At 41.3% G+C, this 23,392-nt stretch overlaps 2 protein-coding genes across 4 annotated transcripts in view; one reads left to right on the forward strand and one right to left on the reverse strand.

Moving 5' to 3' along the window:
• The first annotated feature begins 267 nt into the window (after positions 1-267).
• cep85l (centrosomal protein 85, like) overlaps positions 268-23,392 on the forward strand; it is a 28,258-nt gene continuing 5,133 nt past the window's right edge. Inside the window, exons 1-10 of one of the 2 annotated variants that reach the window (XM_060041609.1) lie at positions 268-468; positions 5,614-5,775; positions 11,198-12,081; positions 19,267-19,352; positions 20,259-20,376; positions 20,507-20,689; positions 21,205-21,357; positions 21,753-21,907; positions 22,616-22,733; positions 22,828-22,878. In XM_060041609.1, the coding sequence (XP_059897592.1) occupies positions 453-468; positions 5,614-5,775; positions 11,198-12,081; positions 19,267-19,352; positions 20,259-20,376; positions 20,507-20,689; positions 21,205-21,357; positions 21,753-21,907; positions 22,616-22,733; positions 22,828-22,878 (1,926 nt within the window). In that variant the 5' untranslated portion in view covers positions 268-452. Of the gene's footprint in view, positions 469-2,362; positions 3,022-5,613; positions 5,776-11,197; positions 12,082-19,266; positions 19,353-20,258; positions 20,377-20,506; positions 20,690-21,204; positions 21,358-21,752; positions 21,908-22,615; positions 22,734-22,827; positions 22,879-23,392 lie in introns of those variants that run through there. The other variant, XM_060041608.1, reaches the window with a different exon arrangement.
• pln (phospholamban) lies at positions 12,764-14,780 on the reverse strand. Of its 2 annotated transcripts, none has more exons than XM_060041618.1 (3): positions 14,628-14,780; positions 13,338-13,814; positions 12,764-13,023 (listed from the first exon to the last, which is right to left on the reverse strand). In XM_060041618.1, exons 2-3 carry the CDS (start codon positions 13,493-13,495, stop codon positions 13,011-13,013), a joined length of 171 nt encoding a protein of 56 aa, XP_059897601.1. In that variant the 5' UTR covers positions 13,496-13,814; positions 14,628-14,780; the 3' UTR covers positions 12,764-13,010. The 2 variants fall into 2 exon arrangements, with proteins under 2 accessions (XP_059897601.1, XP_059897602.1); XM_060041619.1 differs by having other exon boundaries at positions 13,338-13,765; positions 14,628-14,777.

Here is a 23,392-nt window from a genome sequence, read left to right on the forward strand (position 1 = left end):
TTTTTTCATGTAAATGAAATGTTTTCAAATTAACATACTCACCTACAGCATTCAATGTGATGTTTGACAGCAACAGATTGTGCTTGTTTCCTTTGAAACTAAATACCTTTGAATCTTCAGCCAGTAGCTCACTTCCTCTGACACGCAATATGCAAAAAACACTTTACAGATTCCAAATTACTTAAGAATTGCATGTTTGTGCGCTGGTTCTGTGTGCAGTATGTGAATGTATTCTCTCTACATATATATATATATATATAATGTATTCTTGTATGCAGGTTAAAAAACTGCAATGACGTGCTGTTTTTTTGTAACAAGATTGTCAAGCAACACCCATGTTTGGTGTGCAATAATTGAGCGGGGTTCGGCCATAGAGTTCCTGTCATCAGTTAGCAGTTCAACCTGACAGACACTTCCTACTTCGACTTCTGCATTGCTATTCCGTTGCGCATATGAAGAAAAACAAGAGTAAGTTTACATTTATTTGGTCTATATTTACAATGTGCCATCAGATTGTGCTTTTTTACATTCCATATTTACATTGGAACCGTTCTACCAAATGTGTGTTTCAAAATTTGATGTTATATGTCTCTATTTTGGTCAGCCTTGGCCTTCTAACATTGAGGGAAGCATTCAATTCAGTTGTCTACTCAAATACCAGGAAGCAGCTCCTCATCCATTTCACTATTGATTGAGCTGATTTAGTAAATGTCCATGTTAAACCATGTTAACATTGATCGAAAGCATGGTGGGAAATGAGAAAGAAAGAGCTTCTGATGACAGAACATTTTATTAAAGTTCTCTTGAGGGAGGCAGAAGTACTCATCTGTTTATGCATGCAAGTGCACATCTGTAGTTTTTTTTATGCATTCAATGGCTTTAAAAAGATTTCTTAGAACATTAAACCGAAAAAGACAATTATCCAGAAATCATTGGTCAGCCTATACATAGACATTAAGGAGTTACAACATACGCTGCAGAATATCTTGGTTTAAAATTCAAAGATTCCAGTATCTTCAGGAGGGCTGATGCTTTCTGCTCTAATGATTAGGTCTACAAAGTCCTTAATCTAGTTCTCTTTATTAAACATATTGGTGCATATCTTCCAGTTCACTGCAATTATAATGTCCCTGTAATAAAACATTAGTAAAAAGCAATAGCCTACAAGTACCTATCTCAAATAAATGTATGTATCATACAAATACAATAACCTACGAGTATACATAAAATGGGTTAGTAGGATTAAGAATATTCCATTCACATAATTCCAGAGGGCAAAGATTAAGAAGATGAGACATGAGTGGGACTTCTATTTAAATATGAACATTTTCATTGATGGCACCTCAATGGTGTAAAACCTTTCAGTACACTTATTTTGATGTTAAATTCAGGAATACTATTATTTTGTGTCTCAAAATAAATGACTAATATTCATAACTTTGTAAAACATAATTTTGATTCGATATGCAACAGTCTTTTAAAAAGTATATTTTAACCCTGGTAAAGTATATCCAAGAGTGGAAAACGTCAGTGAGGCAGGAGCTTTGAAGCCGATGTCTGTTTGTTTTACGTGGGCTTGACTGCTGTTTTTTATGATTATTATACATAATGTGGTGTGTTTGTATGTGAACGGATGGTTTCCTGGCATAGACGCAGGAAGTGTGTGTGTGTGGGGGGGGGGACCCTGTGCTCTGAGCTGATAAAACAAAACTGATTCAACATACCAAAATCTTTTCTGCGCTCATCCACACCCTATTATGGTTGGCAAAACTTCACGCAGACCAGTGGAAATCTGTCAATCTGTTGAAACTATAAACAACTTTAAATTAACTAATGATGAACAGAATTTATTTTCTTTCAATTCTGAGCCATAACTTTTCTCTAAGGATATTCCAAATGCTAGAAGCATTTCTTTTTTTTTATTACCTAATATGTAAAAGTCATAGCCAAATAATAACTATATTGCAAGAAAATGACACATTTTTTGGTCAGTTTATAATATGATTGTCATCGTCAATGGTGGCTAGGAAAAGGAGGTTTGGATAAATGGAGGCCTAGACAGGTGGCTGTCTAGGCCTCAGGTGGCTCTAGACTAGAGCTCAACAAAGAGGCTAAGAGCTCTAATGTTATCCATTTCCTGTCACCATTACAATTACAAGCATTAGCTGTTGCTCGTATCTTTTGTTATTTATTTGATTTTTGCCCATAACACTGGTTAAGCATTGAGGTACATTTTTGTTATTATTACCAAAGGTACAACCACAAATTGAAACATTAAAAGCATCGATATTTTCTTTAGATTTTTATTATATAGCCTACGTCAACTCTTTCCAACTCTTAAGTTTCAAGATTTGACGTAGGCCTATTCATGTGTCATACAATTGCAGGTTAACGTTAAAATACAACAGCGAAATCCTGGCGCATGCAATGCGATGCTCTGTCACTCAGATCACCTTCAGCCTCTTCACCAGGATGAGTGCAGCGTCCTCTATCTTGCAGCACCAATGTGTGCAGTGTGCCAGTAAAGTATCTGGGCAGCTTGTACAGTCAGACCATGGACTCACCAGCGGTGAACTCCCTCTGTGTAGGGGCCGGGCCTCGTGTGGGAGCCTCCGCTATGCAGAGAAGGGGCGGGGCCTGGACTCATTTTAACGACTTCAGCTCCTCGCGAGCAATGCGGTGTCAACGTTCTCGCTATTCTGCCTCTTTTCGCCTCGGTTATTCTGGGCTCTTTAGCGGCTCAACGCTATCGTATATGTGTCGCTAGGAACTTGTATGATAATATTTTGAAAGAGGGAATCGTATTTCGGGATAAAAAAAAAACTGCGTGTTTTTATGATGAAATCACGTCGACCCATTGAGGTATTTTGCCCATCTTTGTCAGACCTCGTCTTGGCTTCGTTTTCTTCTCGTTAGCTGCTCGTTCGGGCCGTCGTCTACAGCTACAGAGAGAGCTAGCTGCTGCTGCTATAATGTGGGGTAGGAGTGACTTTGAAGATGGATATGAATCTTATAAAACAGGTGAGCCTCCTCCGTACCGTAAGTAAACCAAAGAGGACGTTTCTACAAGTATAGCGCGGTACATAACGGGGATAATTAGCGGTGACCAGAAGGGCTTATGCTAAGCTAGCGCTGTCCATCATACTGCTTTATTGGGAGGCGCAAATGGATAACGTTACCAACTTCACTGGAAACTGTCACTGACAGTGTTCATTTATCAGAGGGTATGACGAATATGTGTTCATCCTTCGCACCAAATGACGAGGACACACGAAGGCCCTGTTGCCAGAGTCATGAATATAAATCAAATGCTTTTGTTTCCATCGAAGCGTGAACAGTGTCCTGTTAAAGGCGATGCGGACGAGGCGTTTGTCCAAATCTGTGTCACTGTTGATTTGTCAACGCAACATTCTTATAATAAATGTATCTTCCTACTAAAAACATCATTTGTTAAGCAATTAAATTATTGGGCACCATGCAAGATTTTCCTTTCAGCAGTCATGCTAATGTCAACTGCATTCTAACTACATTGGGATATGTGGGGCCCTTTCTGTTATCTGATAGGCTAAAGATAATTGACATAACCATCATCATTGATGTATCCTTCTCTGTATATCGACAAGGGCAAACACACGCACAACCTCAGATAGAGGCCGGATATAAAACCATTAGGGGTAATCCGGGGAATGCACAATTTCCTGAACGTTTGAAAGTGATTCTGGTGCGTAATCTTTCTTCATAGCAAAATACAGCTGAATTCCATTCCATTGTAACTGCAAATTGCAGAAAAAGTGTGATACTTAATCTGAATCCAGCAACCAATCCCATACTTCACAGTAGACTGGGACCATTATTTTGAAGTCATTACAATATAAATGTGATATGTTTCTTATAATTTAGCAGACAATCTTAATTCATCTAAGTTTCAGCTATGATAGCAGATTCAGCAATGCCCTATTTCAGTCTTGTATTGACTATTATACAATAATATAGTGGTGGTGAGGGTAAGGATGCTCCACAGCTGGTTTACAATGAACATACAAATTCAGAGTACTGAATAAAGTCTCTGTGATACAGACACTTTAGAGCAAATGTGTCATGTTCTTATCCTCTTATCCTCCTCCTCACCCATCCCCCATTACTTATATAGGACAGGCTAAACAACTCCTGTCTAACTGGATTAAACTTTTAAAATAGAGCAGGTTTTCAACAAGGGCAGCCTAGTAATTAGCCACCTTGTCATGAGCCAAGAGCTAGAATTCATTTTGTATTATTTAATCTCTTACAGAATATGTTTAGTTAACCTTTAGCAGGGGTTGCCATGATGATCAACATACTGGTGTATGTCTCATACAATGTATGGTTGGTCATAGGGATGTGCGTATTTTCGTTCCAGCACAATTTGATTGTATATCGTCTTATCATAGCCCACATATTGGATACATAGGCGATGATAAGTTACCGAAACAAGCATTTAGTTCGAAAAGATCCGAAGGTCTGAAATCGAGACTGTATTGACATGTAGAGCTCGTTCTGGGCAGCGGTTGACTGCGGAGTCCGAGAGAGGGTAAATCTTCTCGCCTATGAGGACCCCACCCTTGTGGAATTCAGTATTTGCCCTGATTTGTTTCAATAACCTTGTCAAAACAACATGTTAAATTGATAATGGTAAACATGTTTTGGACGTATATGGTCGTCTTCAGAGACAAACTATTAAATCCACTTTTTATGTTTCGTCAAGGTCCATGATTTGAGCTCCCAAACATGAACACTTTTTCACTGCTTAGATCATTTTATACAGTCAATGGCTTGGACCCAGCGGCACATATCACATGGGACCAGGGTGTTAGCAACTGATGATGCAACCCAGAACTGTATTTAATACTTAGGTTCACGGCGGGTAATTCCAAAGATCCGATATGACAAGTAGTTCAAACCGATTTAGTTTTGTCCCCTAAAATCCGCTATGGCATCAGAATGCATCTGTTGCCATGAGTGTGCTATCGCCAGCTGGGTTTTCATACATTTTGTGCCTTCTTAGTTTTGTTTTATTCACTAAATCCATAATTTGTGTCTCATCTTTGGTTGATGGCACTCGATGGGGATTTTAGGTGTGCAGGATTTGTGTCAATGTAACAAGATTGCATTGGAATCATAGAGATCATGATTATTTCATGACTTTTCATGCAGCCCTAATTCCTATTTCAAGCTACTCATGGTCATGGTTTTGTAATTGTGATGATGCAGCATTGCACAATTAAAAAAAAAAAATAATAATAAAAAAAAAAAAATTCAGTACGCTTAATTCCGAATCCCGACATTTTATTGTTCAAACCTAGGGTAGGCAATTTGGTACATTTTATTTTGAAATTATCCAAAAATCGGACCGGTAGGACATCCAAAAGTTTCCATCCAGCCAAATTAAATGATTGGACAGACTTATTGCAGGCCTGTGACCTACGCATACTGGATTGTTTTATTGTTTCTAAGAGAAGTTTGAGGCTGTTATTGAAACTCGCAAAAATATATATATGTTTGTGTGTAAGAAATTGGGCTGCACAGGTCATCTGACAATAAAACAAATCTTTTCTTTCAACATCTTTCTTCTTGTAGGCTCTAGTTGCACCAGCAATCCAGGATGGGTGTCTCGCTGCGAGTCAGGGTGGCAAGGCAACCCCTCTGCTCCCAGCAACGGTAACCAAGCGCGACGCCACAGCACAGCATCCGACAGCGGAGACACGGGCATCGGCACCTCGTGCTCAGACAGTGTGGAAGGTAGGGCAAAGCCTAACCTCTACTTCCTTTGTTTGGACAGGAAATGTTTGTTCAACTGGCCAATGATGGGCATTCAAAAGTAAACCGAACACACATGGGAAAATATAAATATTAATTTGTTCAATATAAAAGGAACAAGTCAAAATCCGTTTTTTGTTTTTGGAAATAGAGGAAACACACCGTTTTCATTCTTCATTCCAACATGAAAAGTGAATTAAACTCATGTGCACAGACCGTATCCCGCCAAGTCTCTGAACACTTTACAGACCTGAAAAACTTCAGGCTGAGTTATGAAGTGAAACAAAATGAAATTCAGGACGATTATCAGGCAAATCTACATAGCTTTCTCATGCAAACATTTTTTACCAGTTTCCTAGGCGATATGCCATCACTGCCCACATCTCTGAGCAGTTGGGAGATGGGCCAAATGCCGAGGCCAGATTTCCCCACTGGGATCAGTGTAGGGTTTGGTAATTGTATAAATAAATTCTTGACAGTTAAATGTTGCAGTTTGCTTCGCTTACTTATTCACTAATAAACTCTCCGCCTTCCTAATTGTTTTAAAAGGTTGGTTTTGGACTTGGCTTTTGCGGATTAAAACAGTAATAGCCATTTAGATACTGTAAAAAGTGAATACTGTGTTCCATACCTGTTCCACTTACAAAGACTACACTGGGTGAGCAAACCACTATTGCTTCTGGTTAAAAATCATGATCTGCATTTTATTGGATATTGAATGAGTTTTAATGGTCCTTGGCACCAAAATCCACATAATCATAAGTTTTTCTACTACATTTGTACAATCTGAGGGCAACATTAGACACATGACCATCGTTTTCTAATTGTGCCGCTGCCACAGGGGGAAGGAAGAGACGGTACAATTAAAAGAGGAAAATAAATGCAATACAAAAGAGTAGGACACATCTTGGTCTTTTTGTCTCCAAAGAATTCGAAAGAGGTGGGGGTGCGGGTGCGACCATATTTGCATGTGTGAAAATGTATGCATATTAGGGATGCAAGAAACATCTGTTTCCAATATAATTTGACCTAGTCACTTCGTTGTGCCGATTCTGCCTAAGAGAATAGTGTGGTTATGCCTGCCACGGTTGGAAACCACACCAATAAAGCTCTCAATATAGGTCTTAGAGATGAGAGATTTTGTAAAGTACTTGTATGGCGATTCATGATTATGTGGTCCACAAACTCCGTACTGACAGACGCACATTGATCTTTAAAGTCAATGGTTCTATATGGCTATGCATTTTAGGAAGTCCCCAATGTCAGTGTCACTACTTGGTTCATCTATTGGACAGGAGGGCCGAGAGACGGTGCCCCGGGTCGTGTCTGGGTGCTGAATTGGGTCATCCAGCAGGGTAACGAGTCCTGGCATCATTTCATGCACAGTATGGACATGAATATAGGTCAACCATGATGTATAAAGCTGGATGCAGATCACTGATGATGTAAAGGGGGCTGATTGGCTTGCTCTGCAAGGATGTTCTTTTAGGCTCTGAACAGGTCAGAGACCGCTGTCTCTTTACATTTAGGATGTTCTGCTAGGTTTGGACCAAATGTTTCATCTCATAGTTATCAAGTCAAGTAAACAATAGTCGTATATCCCTTAATCACAGTTAGTCTCAACAGGCTTTACAGGCCATATCTTTATGACTTATATTGTAAGTGACTCTTAAACAGACGGTTAAAATTGACAGGTTATGTTATTAGAGGTGAGACACTATTAAAATGTCATGCCACGATAATCCTGGCCTAAATAATACCCATTTATTAAATCGATAACATCTTAACAAAGCCGTTAATATTGTAAATAGAGTAAATATTGCCTTTAAATATATTGTTTTAATTCTAGTTTAATGTTTTAGATTATATCTTGTTTCTTTTAAGTCTTTATTCACCAACCTGACAAAGTCGCTATCCTTTCATGTGAGAAGATTTTATACTCATGCATAGTTCACGTAGCATATATCACCTTTGCTCAGCCAGTAATCGATATGCATCGTCAGTTTAGTGCAAAAAGGATCCAGCTAACTGAATAAGCAGTGAGTAATTTTAAATCTGTCGATGTGTAATGTGTGCTGACTTTGTTATCCCTTGTCATTCCTTTGTATACCCTTGAACCCTTAAGCATATAATAACATTTAATGCCACTCAGCTAATATCCTTGACTGGTCCATCTGGCCATTTGCGGTGTATTAAATCAGTTGGGGTGATTTGGGGATCACACAGCGGGGCCTTTTATGAGCTAATCCTTAAAAATAATAATTATCTTTAAACTGCCAGAGAAACATGTCTCAGAATCTTTTAAATAATGTATTGTATCATGACTGAGCGCCCGTCCAGAGTATGTAACCGTTGTGTAATATCTTCTACTTGGGTAGCAGGTTTGGCTTCCCTAAAGTCATGCCGTTTGGTAATGGGATTTGGACAGAGGAGCAGCTGCTGCATGGAGCTTGAGGGCCTGATGGCCTCATCTCATTAGACAATAACAAGGAGGGGGATGACGTTATATTTGCAATAGGATTCACAAGAGGTTTGGGGGGGATTTGGATTAGGAGATGTGCGTGTTCTAACCTTTTACCACCCATTTGTAGCATAAACCTTGTATATCTAAATGACAAATGCAATTCTTATAAAATCTCTAAAGCATTGAATGTAGATGTATAGCACTGACTAATTAATAATCTATTTTATGAGTTGGTGTCTTTCTAGTTTTAACCTTCCAAAATGTCATCTACCTTCAAAAAAGCATCTGATGATTGCTCGGACTAACATGGTCAACTGCAACGTAGCATCTGATCTACCAATCATCTGCGCTTTCAGGCAGACATTTCTTAATTAATTTACCGTTAAATCACCCTACCTTATTATCCCTCACCACGAGTGAGGACTAGAACTACCATTGCATCAAATTAAACACTCACTAATGACCATTGTACTAAAATGTGTTACTGCTTTGTGTAGTTGAATGAGTGGCGGCACCATACACTTGTCCCTTTGTGTACCACACTTGTGTAGAGCTGTTATATAAATAGCTAACTACAAACCGAGTACACAAATCTGTGAGGAATGAATCATTGGATCTTCATGTGCATCAAAATTTAACTGCTTGTTTATTATTTGGGTGCTGTTCACTGTTCCACTGCGTAGCATTTGTGTCCCCAGCCACATTGGTTGACCTCTAATTTATGTGCTACGGCAAAAGTGACAAGAATCATGACAACAGCTCGAGTGTCTATAATGCCAGCTCAGCGGGCGTGCTGTGTGGAAACGTATCAAAGCCCAGTTTGCAGCTGGTCCTTGTCCCTGGTGATGCAATATCCTCTCTTGTTATAACCCCTGACCAGAATCTTACGATTCAGCTAGTAAACTTGTAGCCCAGATCTCTTGGGCCAATGGTAAAAACAATTTAGCTTTGCATTGTATTTCTTTATTATACTTTTGAGTTGTATCATTTGCCTCAATTGGTAGATATTTAGTATTTTACCTTTTTTTTTTATTTAATTATATTGGGTATTTCTGGTCAGTTGCACTATCCTACATTTCTCAAAGTAATTGACAGGGACAATACTAACTCTAACCTTCTACTAATCCACACTTTTAAAACACCTTTTGACAATTCCTGGACATGGCGTCCGTTCCGTCATCGTGGCCTTGTGTGATCAAAGAATCGGTAGTCACTTATTTGGGAGCTTTCATCTTGTCCCGCAAAAGGTTTGAGGCACAATTGGTTTGAATCCTTAAGTACAGGTCATGCATTAACAACACACATAGGCCCTCTCATTTACCCACACTGTTTTAATCCGACATGTGCATACACCCGTGGATGGGATCACGCGTTAAGTACAATTACTCCATAATGCCTTGTGTGGGTAAAACATGTGGAAAAGTTTGGTGTGAGTGTGCTAACTTATGCTTTGGCAATCCAGCCTCATTTGAATGGGAAGTTAAAGTTCAACGTTGTCTACTGTATGTAGTAATGTTTGTAGTGATTCAGAGCAAAAATGAATATTGCTTTCGCAATAAAAAAAGATCACAGAAATGGTATCTCTTGCTACACAACAAAATGTCACAACTATCGCAATACAGGTTGTTAAATGGTTGGCAGGTTGTTCAGAGATTGCACATGAATGGTTATTGTAGTTTAATATTATGAAGTCTGTATTTTGGTATGCCTTCACTTATTCTGGAAAAGAAACGGAACCAGACATCTTAAAATCACGAAGTTTATAATGTAGAATATATACAAAAGACATTAGCTTTTTGGTGGATGAATAAAATACAATGAGTGAATAAATACAATATAATAAAATAATAAAACATTAAGTTATTGCGTAGGGATGGGCATTTTAATACATTTCTTTGATCGATCATCGATAAAATGAACGATCAATTATCGATTTAATCGTTATTTTCTACAGGCTATATAAAAAATGTCCATTGGTAGAAAATACAAAATACAACATATCTTTCTCAATGAAATCCTTGTTCCATATGTATAGGTATTTATAGGCTAACAACCATACAAGACGGTTAACATGTAGACCTACAACTGTTTATTTTTAAAATAAATAAATATAGGCCTTATGGGATATAGTCCAATGCGGCGTTAGTGAAAGCCGAACGATGCGCTCTTAAACACGCAAAACCATAAAAAAAGACAATCTGTGTTAAACAGCCAAGCAACGGCTTGGCTATGCCGCCCTCACCCTATGCAACACAACCTCATTTTGAACGATAAAAATATCACTTGATCGACAAAATTCTTAATGATCGATCGATTAATCAAGCACATCCCTATTTTTTGTAGTTTTTTATCTACTTTATTTTAAGCATATTTTGTGTGAAGTGAACTTGCAAATTAAGAATTTCATTGCCCAGTGCAAACAAGCTTTCTTGGTTCACTGGAGAAGGTAGGGCTGCTCAGGGAGTCTAGACCTCTTTAGAATAATTTACCTACTCCCGAATGTTTTTTCGTACTTGAGTACGGTACAGGTGTCAAACGGACTTGGGCACGGTTACAGATGGCCTAGTGTGAGTGCGCCCTCAGTGCATCCTTTTTTCCTAGCAAACAATCTATTTTACAATCAAATTAAAGTAATAATTGTTCTAATTGTTTTGAAATACCTAACTCAGACAGATTGTACACATGGCACTAGAATACGTAATTTTTGTGAATGAAGAATAATAATTTGTAATGCTTTATCTTTAAACTTGTTTGTTTAACCTTTTTGACTGCAGTGCAACCCTAACCCTTGGGCCTTTTTCAAAACTGGAGGATAACTGCTTTAACTGTTCCTTATCTAAAAATATTGTTTTAATAAAAAGTTTACTACACTGATATTTTGTGTTTATACTATTGTGATCCACTTCATTAGTTTCTAATGTACATTATTTTGTCTTCCAGACCATTCCAGCTCCAGCACCACTCCGTTGTCCTTCCACCCACTAGTCCACCATCGCTCTGCCCCAGGAGGGAGTTCCACTGGTACCCTTCCCACGGCACACGTCCTCCCCTCACCCTCCCCATCCTCCTCGGGTTCGGCCAAGCTCAGCGTGGCGACCTCACCCGGCGGCGCCAGTCCTTGGAGCAGCCTCTGTCAGCTGTCGACGCCAGCCGCCTCCTCTCGGTCAGACCTGCCGGGGTCGCTGGACATGAAGGACCCCCAGCCCATCAGGAGGTGGTCGTCTCTGACCCGGCTCTCGGCGGGGACCGAGAGAAGCGCCGGCAAGGGCTTGGGCAGCCGCTGCAAACCGGATCCCCACGGGTCTCTGGACAGAAAACTCCTACACGGGTACCGGCACGACTCTATCGGGCAAGCGAACATGGACGCGTATCTCTCTACGTCGTCTCACTTCAACCCCCTGCTGCGCTCGCCCTGTGCCGCCGACCCACACTTGTGGTACGACCGTGGCGGGAGACCCAGCGGCGTCGGACAAGGAACGGAATCGTCTCGCTCGTCCGCCCTGTCGTCTCCCCTCAAGCCCCGGAGCCTCGACCTGAACTACAGTGCCTTACCTGAGAGCAGGCTGGGACCAGGTGGTCCTGGCCACGGCTTCACCAATCAGAGAGGCCTGTCCTTTGCCCAGCCGGCGGTGGGCGGCTCTCCCATTCAGCCAGCCATCAGAACTCAGATGTGGCTGAGTGAGCAGATGGAGTACAGGCCCGGCTCAGAGTTGGGCAAGGTTGGACCAGAGGTGGAAGGCGGAGCAGAGAGCAGTTTGCTATTGGCATGGCAACAAGAGCACCAGCACAGAGAGAGACTACGGCAGGAGGGCGAATTGAACCAGGTAAGCTAAGACATGCAATTATGAGCAGCAAATCTGGAAGTAAGATCCAAGTAAAGGGGGAGAGGTGAAGTGACCTGGTGATGGGTAAAAGCTGAAAGGGTAACGACTTAAATTTACACCTATCTTTTTTTTTTTTAAGAAAATGAAAATAGCTTGCTATAGTTGTGAAAATAAACCATTGTAGTCATGCATCATAATAATAAGTTTATCTTGGCTGTTCAGACAAAGAAATCCTAGGACATAACGTTGGGTTTTGGTAATGTGATTTGTCTTTTGACTTTTATATAGGACAATATGATAATGATGAATCCCAAACACTATTGTTGGATTAGTCATTCATGAAAATTAGTGTCCGATCCTATTTACGGAATGAGTAAAGATATATTTATAGGGATGAATAATTTATTCAAACAATTTGAGGACCTTTGTCAAAAAATATATAAACTTGGTGTTGGATATCCCACGTTGTTTTAATTTATGTTTAGATATTCTATCTTAATCTTAAAATGTTGCCCATTCAGAGAAGAGAATGCAGTGGCTGGTTTTCTTTCGGACTTTGTGTGGCTACTTGTGGTATTTGCTATTCCCTCCTTTCTGCCAATTTCAATTTATCAAACGTAGTGGTCGTCCGAAGTCACATTAAACCGGCAATCTCTAGTAAGTACACTACTTGACACTGCACTTCTTGCAAGGTTTTTAATTGGATACAATAAATGGGTTTTAGTGCCCAAAAGAGCCAAAAAGGAGCAGCTCATAGGTAATAGGATACATTTGGTCATTGGGTTTTAAATATTGTACTCGCTGTCTCCCCTTGACCCTTTGGTGCTGTAACTGGATTGATGGATGGATGAATGAGCAAACGGATGAATTCAGTCATGCCATCTTGTCCTTGGGCCTGTTGACGGTCCACCTTTCTGGAGAATGTCCGGCTACATTCCTCTTCTACGAGGACAGGGGAGGGAAGCACATTGTGACTTTAGACCAGAGGCATGCACAAATGCATACAAACGCAATGATGGAACAATGCATTAGCATGTTATTCATCCGTGTTTATTGTGTATAAGCACCACGTAGCATGTGGCTCTTGTACCAAGTGCCTTTCATGCAGCATCAAAACCAGTGACAACAAGTGACCCACTAGTGCCCTCTAGTGCATGTTTCACAACGCGTCTATTGTGATGGTAGTTCTACGAGGAGCTATGTTATCAGGCCATCTAATTCAATCTCAGGGCTAACACGTTCATCAGTCTTCTTACACAAGGAGCACGATGATGTACATGAGCAGCAGGCAGATGAGGATGAGGCAGAAGTTCACGAAAAGCTCCTGCAGGTTCCGCCTGGCCTGCGGGGGTACCTCCATGGCCTGGGAGGCCCGGCGCATGGCGTTGCGGGTCAGGTGCTGTACCTTCTCCATGGATGAGGACCACTGTTGAGGTGTGGACTGGAGAGGTGGTGAGGCCTGGCACTAGGCTGAGGTCGATAAGGAACGGGACCCCCAAGCACTTATCCCCGGCAAACTTTGTGGGCAGAAAATGTTTTCTGAAAATAGTCCAGCGCCGCTTTGAGGCAAGTGGTCACAGGATGTTGAGGAGACGTGTCCAGCGTCTGTCTCCTGTGGTCAGTCGGCTGGTGCTAATCAATAGTAATAAGTGCGTAGATCCTCGGCTGGCTTGTCAGGATGAGGCTGCAGACGGTCAGAAGAGGCAGACTTTGAATAATGAGATTCCAGTAGCCTGGGAGAATAGGAAGAGGTATATGAAAGAGTAATAAAAAGGGACAATGAGAGTGTGCTGTATCCTTGCATATTATTTTCCTATGGTTACATTGGTATTTCATTTTTTCCATTCTATAGCTCAGTGCTGTGTGAGGTTCTGTACAGAAAGCTTTTTTGTCTTACCAAAAAAAACATTCAACGAACATTTCCGCTGCATTCGACAGAATAAATAATAATGGAAATTATGAAACATGATATTGTGTCCTATGTCAACTGGAGGTATTTTCCATTAACACACTGAAATAAATTAATAATATATTTATTTATACAGTGCGCGCATGTGATGAGATTTGTGCCAGGGATCGTGTGTGTGTGTGTGTGTGTGTGTTGGCTACTGCTTTGAACCTTTCCATGACGGTGCGCATCAGTTGCTATTGTGATGCTATACAAGGTCATTAGGAATATTTTGAGTGCAGCTGTACAATTGTTTTCTTAAGATTCATTTTGTTTGATGTCTCCATGTAAAAAAAGGTTGATGTTATTTATAACAGCCCATCGTTTTTGATTTAACCTTTTTAGCAGTTGGTTGTGGCAAAAAAGGACAAAGTATTGCATTATTACAAGATTAAATTCAAAACATAAAAAAAATGTCCCCTGACATTTCTCTTCAGAACCATTATGTCTATAATTGTACTTGATTTAGTTATCCCACTTCCATGCTTAGCTTGTGCTTCCCGCAACCAAGATTTGTCGTTGATTCATAACATGCGCAGACCTGACTTAAGTCTCTGACTGTTCCCATGTGTAAAAAGAGGAAAACTTAAATTCTTACCTTTTTCCAAATTGTAGATATTTGAAGCGGATATTCAAAGGGTACCTGGCTATATGTGTGTCAGTCCCTCTGTCACTGTCTGTGTCTGTGTGGAGCACAGGAGTGCCCCGCTATTTTGTGCGATCACTGGTCTGGTGGAATGGAACGATACGTGTTGATGGGAGGTGACTTGGAGGGGGTGGAGAGCTGAGGCCTATCCAGATGACAGAGGACAAAAAGGGCAAATATTAAGCTGCACGTTGTCAAACCCCGATCCTCGGCCCAAACTTGAGTTATTCTCAGATAAAGCTGAATCTACAGTTCTGCTTCTGTCTCGGTCGAGCTGCCTGCATTCACACCTTCAGGATGACGTGTACAGCACATTACGGAGGTACTAGAGCTTTCACGACCACCAAGTGTACAGGAGCCCAAGCAAGACAGTCTGTTCCATTGAAAATATGTTGAAACAGCAATATATACTGTATATACGTGGAAAATATGTTTAGAAATCCTGTGTCGATCGTGTGTCGCAAACAACGAAAATGACTTGGATATGTTTGGATTTTGCCAGGTGCATTAATTGTCTGGCTGTCAAAAATGCACTACGCCCGTTCCCTGCTTGACCAATCAGCGTTAAGTTGACGACTGTGTGTCTTTGTCTTCCCAAGCAGCAAAAAAGGGGTGTTTAGGTCTCTAGTGTGGCTCTTTGTGGATCTGCTCATACATGCTCAACATAGAAAAAAAATGTCTACACACATTGCATTGTTACCGCAAATCTGCATTTTCTCCCTGATTCTTCACTTAAAGCATTGAAAATGTGTTATTTTTCTATTCACAAGGGATGTTTAGATTTGAAAATATTTGATTTTATGCGTACATAAAAATGATCACAGATTTTGGCGTTGCCGTACCATGTTAACTATAAACTAATCCTTGATCTAAATGTATCCACTAATCTCCAACCTCTAAGGCTACGTTACGTACACATTAGTCTCTCAAATCAGACTTTAGATTAATGGCTGATGGCCGACAAGCTCAAATGTTGAAAAAATGGGTGTTTCACTCTCTTTCGCTTCATATTTGTTTCGACCAATCCTGCTGCTCGAAGAGGGAATCTGTAAGTGTGTCATTGGCTCCATAAAGTTTTCAAATTCACACCATGTATGGCCATTGTAGAAAAATGTGCTCTGAGAATATAAAAACAGATATCCTCCCAGCATATTTCACCCACCAATACATGACGGATGGTTAGGGTATTTATATGCCCTAAAACAACACTCAAATATTAGCTCTTATATCTTAACCACCGCACTTTGAACTGCCACAATGTGGCACGTATCGTTTCATAGTAATCGCACGCTTACCTAGAATTCATGCACAGACACGTATGCAACTCATACACTGTAGATTATAAGTCAGGCTAACTTTCCAGACCCTGATCTTCTACCAGGAATCCACATATCTTTGTTCTAAAAATAACTGTAGTATTGTCCTAAGTGGTATTTCACTGGGTGGGTGCAGTATGGGTTGACCTTCTGATAAGAGGACAAAGCCGTTTGTTACAGGGAGGGGGTGAAAAGTTGTGAGTTGAGAACTTAAAACCTCCTGTCCTTAAGCAATTATATTAATAGTTAATGACATTGTTAATTACAAACAACAAGAATCTGTTTCCCTCATCGAAAACAGCTTCCTGTCAATGACTGATCCAGAAACCAGATCTAGGGTAGTTGTAGGATTGTCTGTCTGAGGAAGCTAAACTTGTTCCGCAACCTAGTTGAAGATGGTCACCCACTGTTGTCCCTTGAAATGGCTCAACCATTTGACTGTTTTCATCATCTATACCCTTGCCAATAAGCCTGGAGAACACCCTGATCATCCTCCATCCTGTTTGGCTACTTGGATCAGTCAGGACCTCTAGCCTGCCTCATTGTTTTCATGTGGGCCGGACGGGGGTGAGAGTACTTGCCCTGACGGAAAAATTCCCTCAGCCAATCAGCGTAGCAACCCAGTCTGCAGCAGGGCTTCTTTTTTTTTGGGAGTGTGTACTCTTGTTCTTTTTCATGAGTTGGGTTGAGCACCGAAACTCTGTTCCAGTAGGTCACCGGTTACGATTACTGGTTACGGAGATCGAATAAGAACACACATTTCGGTGCCTCATAAGGGTGCCTGACTTTTTCTTATAGCCCCCTGTCCCGCCCCCATGGTGTTGCGGCGTCAACTTGCGTTAGTGCTGGGCAGTATAACGGTTCACACCGAATAACGGTGTGTATTTTTCGTTATGTTTATATACCGCCATACTGGTGTATTTGATTGCACAACGTTCGGAACGCTGTGCCGCGAGACACCGTTTCAGACGGGAAACTTTTGAATGTTGCGCTTCTAAACACGTATGGTACGACTACGACATTCTAGGTCAATAAATGCGAGGCGCGGTATTTCAGGCCAACTGGTAAAAGAGTGTGTCACGGCTTTCAAACACGAGGGTTAGGGTTAGCCTTAACCCTAACCCTAACGAGCTGCGGCATCACTTGATGTTGTTTTGATTGAAGATTGGTGTGTGTGTGTGTGTGTGTGTGTGTGTGTGTGTGTGTGTGTGTGTGTGTGTGTGTGTGTGTGTGTGTGTGTGTGTGTGTGTGTGTGTGTGTGTGTGTGTGTGTGTGTGTGTGTGTGTGTGTGTGTGTGTTGCGAGCGTATGTGATGCGAGCGTATGTGATTTCAAAGAAACAAACTGAAAGCCGATGCATGCTTCCATAACTATCTGTTCAAAACCAAATAAACAAATCAAAAGCAATGTCACTTATTTGCTTCAAATACTTTCTTTTCTTTTCAAAACTTGGGAATTAATACGGCGCGGTTCCGAGCGGTTGAAAACAATGCTGGCGACTCCTGTGGCTGCCTGCACCTGCGTACTTAATATGACTTTGGCAGTAATGTGGCGCCATGCACGCAAATTGTAAACGCGAGCAGCATAGCTCCGCGCCTGCCTGCTTTCAGCGAGTAATTATTATTTTTTTAAAGATAATTATCAGTCACAGCACTCACAACAGCCTTTCCTCTTGGGTAAGTTGAGTAATTTAATGGCAACCTCAAATCTTAGGGATGCAACGATTGTGAAATCCTGGGCCTATACCGATACGATGTTTAAAATAACAATTTGGCAGATGCCGATGTTTTTTTGTTATTTATTTCCCCTTTTGTGCCAGGGAAACGAACCCTAAAGCCCCACGCACGAACGCAGACACTCACCTCGTATACACGCCACACAATGACAAAGGGAGAGGCTATTATGATTTGTATGAAATCAATCTGTTTATTTCAACAACTGCGCCATCAACATTCAACATTATTCAACGTGGGCTTAGGCAGATAGGCCTACGTGCGCTGAAAACAGATCGCTATTTATTTTACTGAACACAGCAAATCGTGCGTGTTCGGTCCGTTTAAAAAGTACAGAGTAGGAACCGGTATCGGATAAAACCCAAACGATACCCAAACCTACTAGTATTTCTGCATAACTGAACTCAAGGCTGTGTTTACTCTACCCGTACTAATGTTAACGTTTCCACTAGTGCGTTTTTTTACATGTATCGTATCGCCGATATTTTTTCAGTATCGGCCGATTATTATTATTTATTTTTTTGGTGTGATTTACAGACAGTTCAATAAATGTAAAAAAAAATTAAATTGAGACATTGAAACATTTGTTATCATCATTGTGTCATTTTTAAGATGTACATTTAGGGAGGCTTAGCCTGGCAACGAGTAATGAAAATGGCCCAACTCGAGGGGCGACACCAAGCATGCATTTGAAAATATCACTGGATAACACACATTGGATAACACTATGACCAATCAAAAGGATACAAGGGGTGACGTATCCAGACCAGTGGAGCTAACCAATAGATAAGACTCCGTATCCGGTCGGTAAAACAGCAACGCTTTTGGCCCGCCTATATTGATACATCGATGTGATTGATTAATGTTCTGGGCCAGGGGAGGCCCAGAATATACACAAGTATATTGCTCGTTCCCAGAGTGACTCGCTGAGCAAATTCAAATTGTGCTCTCCCGAGAACTCAGGATTTCCAGGGTATTATCGGCTCCAAATATCGGCTCAAGAAAATCGGTATCGGCGTATCGGTTATCGGCTAAGGCTGATGAAAAGAAATCGGTATCGGCCCTAAAAAATCTGTCTCAGTCGATCCCTAGTTACCACTTATTGCATCAGGAGATGCCATCAGTGTTTTCCAGTGGCTGCCTCTATTTTTACGTCATAAACTATGACAAAGGCCCTGATTGGCCGAGATTACATTGTCCTTTCTGGAAGTTGGTATTGGTGGCGGGCAGTCCAGACTGATCCTTGTAGCCAAACAGTATGTGAGGTCACATGATCAGGATGGTCTTCAGCATACTTGCCAATAACCATCATGGGTAAAAAACATCTACCTCGGTGATGACATAATGCATCGCATAACATCATTTTTGGTTCAGATAGATTCTGGTTGAGGCCAATTGCCTTCCAACTAGAGGAGTTAACCTGCATTTTACTAATAAGTGTCACACAAATGTTATGATGTTATACATCTGTTTAAATTATGGCTTATGTTCATTTATAGCTTGTCTTTAACCAGTGTATTTGTGTGTGATGTGTGTATTTCAGATGCTGTCGGGGACATCGCTACCTGTCAACACTCTTGTGAAGATTAAAGAGGGACTGCTAAGACAAAGGGAACTGGAGATTGATCGGTACGGCACCAGTTGTACACACAGACACTCTGATGCACAGCTGCCATACCTTTCAAGAGTGCCCTTGTCAAGTTCTAATCTATTGGCATACTGCAGCGCATAGCTACAAGCTGTGTGTCCCCAAACGGGGTGACACAGTAACAAGTGGGCCAAGGGCCTAGAGCATGAGTGTTGGTGTGAGTGTGGGTGTGTGCATGTCCAACACAGATAAACACTAAGGAACAATCGGGGGGACTGGAGGAACTCGGGAGCTGTGTTTTCTAAACATTCGTAGATGTGGAACATGAATGAACCGATCTACCAGTAGCACGGATACATTAGAGGTGTGGAACATGTGTAGCTGAAACACGATCTCATGCCATGCCATCTCAAGTGGTGCTGTCACCATATCACATGCCAAATTTAACCATGCTACAGAAGTACATTTCATCCAAATTATCCAGATGATAATATGGAATTGTGCATTTGATCAATTTTGTACAGTTGATCCCAAATCATAATTCTTTTAACATTAACAATCGAATGCAGCTCTGAACAGGAACGTTTTGGGGCACTTAACTGGCTTGGAAAGGATGCCAGCCAGCCAAAGCAGTCCATTTCCAGCTAGCCAAAGCTACAATAATGGACTGATTCTCAGTCAATTAATCAATTAATGAGGGGAATGTAACGATTCTCTCATAATAATAATAATAATACATTTCATTTAGAGGCGCCTTTCAAGACACCCAAGGTCACCTTACAGAGCATATAGTCATCATTCAAAACTATGTCAAACAGATTAGGAATAAAAGGAAAACAGAGGTTAAACATGAAGAATAATGATAATTAATAACACTCAAAGACGCCTAAAGTGAAGGGGGGACCTCACTCATGTCATGTTCATCTTGACCTTTTCTTTACTTCCAGACAAAAGCAACAGATCTTTCAACTCCATGCTAGAATCAGAGAAAATGAGCTCAGAGCACAGCAGTTCCTTCACAACCAGAGGGATCCGTCCGATCAGCCCTACATCCTCAAACCTAAGGTAGTGACTTGAATAATAGTGTATTACATTATACTACGATTTTCTGTATCATTAAGCTTTCATCATTTCTACCATTAGCGCTTTAATCCCTGATTATAACAAGGTGTTTTTTGCGATGTTTTTCCAATAGGATCCTCTGCATGATTCAGTATCAGTGAGCTTGAGTGGACCCCCGTCTGAAAGCCAGTGCTGCAACAGAGGAGAGCTGGGCAGGAAGCTGGCTGATGCCCAACTCGAGGTCCTCCACCTCAACGAGTTCCTCAAGCAGAACACACAGAAATACACAGAGGACATCAAGAAACTGGAGGAGAAGGTATGATGGCAAAGTGGTTTACTGGGTAGTGCATCGTTGCTACAGGAAGAGAGTGCATCAGGTTGAAAATACATCCGCTCAAGTTTTGACTTTAGCACTTTGATAGCTGAGCATTTAATGTACTTTGTTCTCTGTGGCATACTGTACTCCTTTACAGTCATAACTTATTTCATCCTTCCCCTATTCTGTGCACATCAGTCCGCTCCCCTGTTTTATGCATGCTTTGATGTAAGCTGCCTTCCCTTGAACTGCCACAGATCAATATTTTAACCACGACACCCAGTTCATAACACGCATAGTACTTCTGCTGCAAGGGCTTTCATCAGTTTGCCCTCGGCTCGATCACTATTTCTTAACCTCATTCTGCGATGGATAGTGGCTTATCTGACATTTATTCACATGGAAATCTTTGATACAAAATGAGGACGGCGACGGTCTGAATATCTATAAATATGAAACCCTGTATCACCTGGATCAATGCAAATACAATTTGACGTGGCGTCCTTCCTCTTTAGATGAAGACGAGGGATCGCTACATCAGCAGTCTGAAGAAGAAATGCCAAAGGGAGACGGAGCAGAACAAGGAGAAGCAGCAACGCATAGAGACCCTGGAGAAGTACCTGGCCGACCTGCCGTCCCTGGACCAGGCGCAGTCCCAGACGCTGCAGGTGACCCCCGCTGCATTCAGGGCTCCAATGTGGATGGCAAAGCCCTAGAAAATTTTGGCCTAGATTTCTGGTTCAAGTTATACGGGATTCACGTTAACTATTACTTCTGCATCATACCTACCTTAACTTACCTTGCATGGCATGCCATAATTCAATATGTATTGAACACGTAATTCCTGTTTCAAGTGATGTTAAATATCACATGCACTTGTGTATAAGTCGTACATGTTTTATATGTGTACATATGCATATTCTATGTTTCATGTTTGTTGATAAATTCACTTGGTGGTTCTATTTGTAAGGTATGTATTGCTCTTGAGGAGAACATGGTGACCAACAGTTTCCTTTGGGGTTAACTCTGAATCTGAAACACTAACTCAGCGTCTGTGTTTCAGCTTGAAGAGGCGCAGAGAAAGGCTGAGGTTCTGGAAGAGACGGTGTCTCAGCTGGAGGAGAATCTGGTGCAGGACGGGGCTCTGTTGAAACACAAGGACAGTGTGATTCAGGCCCAGTCCCTCAAGGAGAAGGAGCTGATGGCCGCTGTACACAGGTAGGGTTCTGTCACTCACTAGTTTTGCATATTTTGATGTGCCCAGTAGTAGCAGAGGATGCCATTTGCCTATTGGCCCTTTGTTTTCTTAAGACATTCACGTCAACCAAATTGAGTGGTTCTCTCTAAACTAATTCATTATCGTAAATACGATAAGAGAAAAGCCTAAATTGGGGTAGATTACATATTTGGGTTAAACTTAGAGCAATGGGAAAAAATGCTTAATGTCAACCCATATTATAATATGTTAGGCAAGGCAAGGCAACTTTATTTATATAGCACTTTTCATACACAAGGCAGACTCAAAGTGCTTCACATATAAACATTGTCATACAATAAAATAAAATAATAGATAAGTAAAAGAAAACATATGCAAAGAAATGGGTAAAATAGAAAGTTAAAAAGGCCTTTTAGTATTAAAATAGAAAATAAAGGCAAAGTTAAAAAAGCTTTTTAGAAAGTGCAATGTATTTAAGATTTAGCAGAAAGCTATAGCAAACATAAAAGTCTTCAGTCTTGTTTTTAAGGTGCTCAGAGTTGATATTCACATTGCCTGTTCTGCTCATCAGCGGTTTATTTTCCCTTACTGTTGGTTTGATTCATTGGAGTCCAACCTTCTACACGTCTCTCTGAGCATGGTGGTAGACCCAGGGACAACTCGGCCGGAGGGTGTATAACTATGTACGTGTGTATTGTCTCGTGACTCAGTTTGCAGCAGAAGGTGGAGCACTGTTTGAAGGACGGCGTGCGACTCCCTATGTTGGACCTGAAGCACTTGGAGGTGGAGAACACCCAGCTGCTCAAGCAGCAGGAGCAGAGCAGCAAGGTACCAGCCTGTACAGACATGCACACGACACACAGGAACGCACCAATATGAACCCAGTTAACCAGGCTTCTAATATGCTGTTCTGTCCCTCTAGCTGATTGACCAGCAAAAGAAGCAGATAGAGGGACTATCTGTACAACTGACGGTAAGAATCAAGTAAATTCCCTCATTCCCATGCATCATTAATTAGCCTGGCTAACGCCAGCCCTCATCTCAATCTACATTGAGATGAGGTCTGGGAACCACACATTCATTTTCTCGGATTTGAGGCGTGGTTTACGATTGCCCGGAGCCGTTTATTGGGCGCTACGAATGTCTATCATATGAGTCTGTACGTAGCTCATAGCCAATCGTATCAATTATACCAGATGACATGTTAAGAATGACAGAAATTTGATGAGGAAGAAGTCAATGGGTGTGTCGCATAGACGTCGTCATCGTCTTGCCGTCCCTCCCCGTTCTGTGATTGGTTCCCCATCTCAGGCGAAAATCGGATCCATGGAATCCAGGCTGCCTAGCAGCGCAAAGTGAAATTGCGCCCAAGGCAGCCTGGGTATACCCAGGCTAATCATTAACAGGGTTGTAGCGATACATCGTGATACGAGAGCGAGTGATTCTCTTTCACTTGGCTTGTTCAACGGCATACGTCCCACTCCCTG

The sequence above is a fragment of the Gadus macrocephalus genome, chromosome 21 (genome assembly GCF_031168955.1).
Source record: "Gadus macrocephalus chromosome 21, ASM3116895v1".
Lineage (NCBI taxonomy): Eukaryota > Metazoa > Chordata > Actinopteri > Gadiformes > Gadidae > Gadus > Gadus macrocephalus.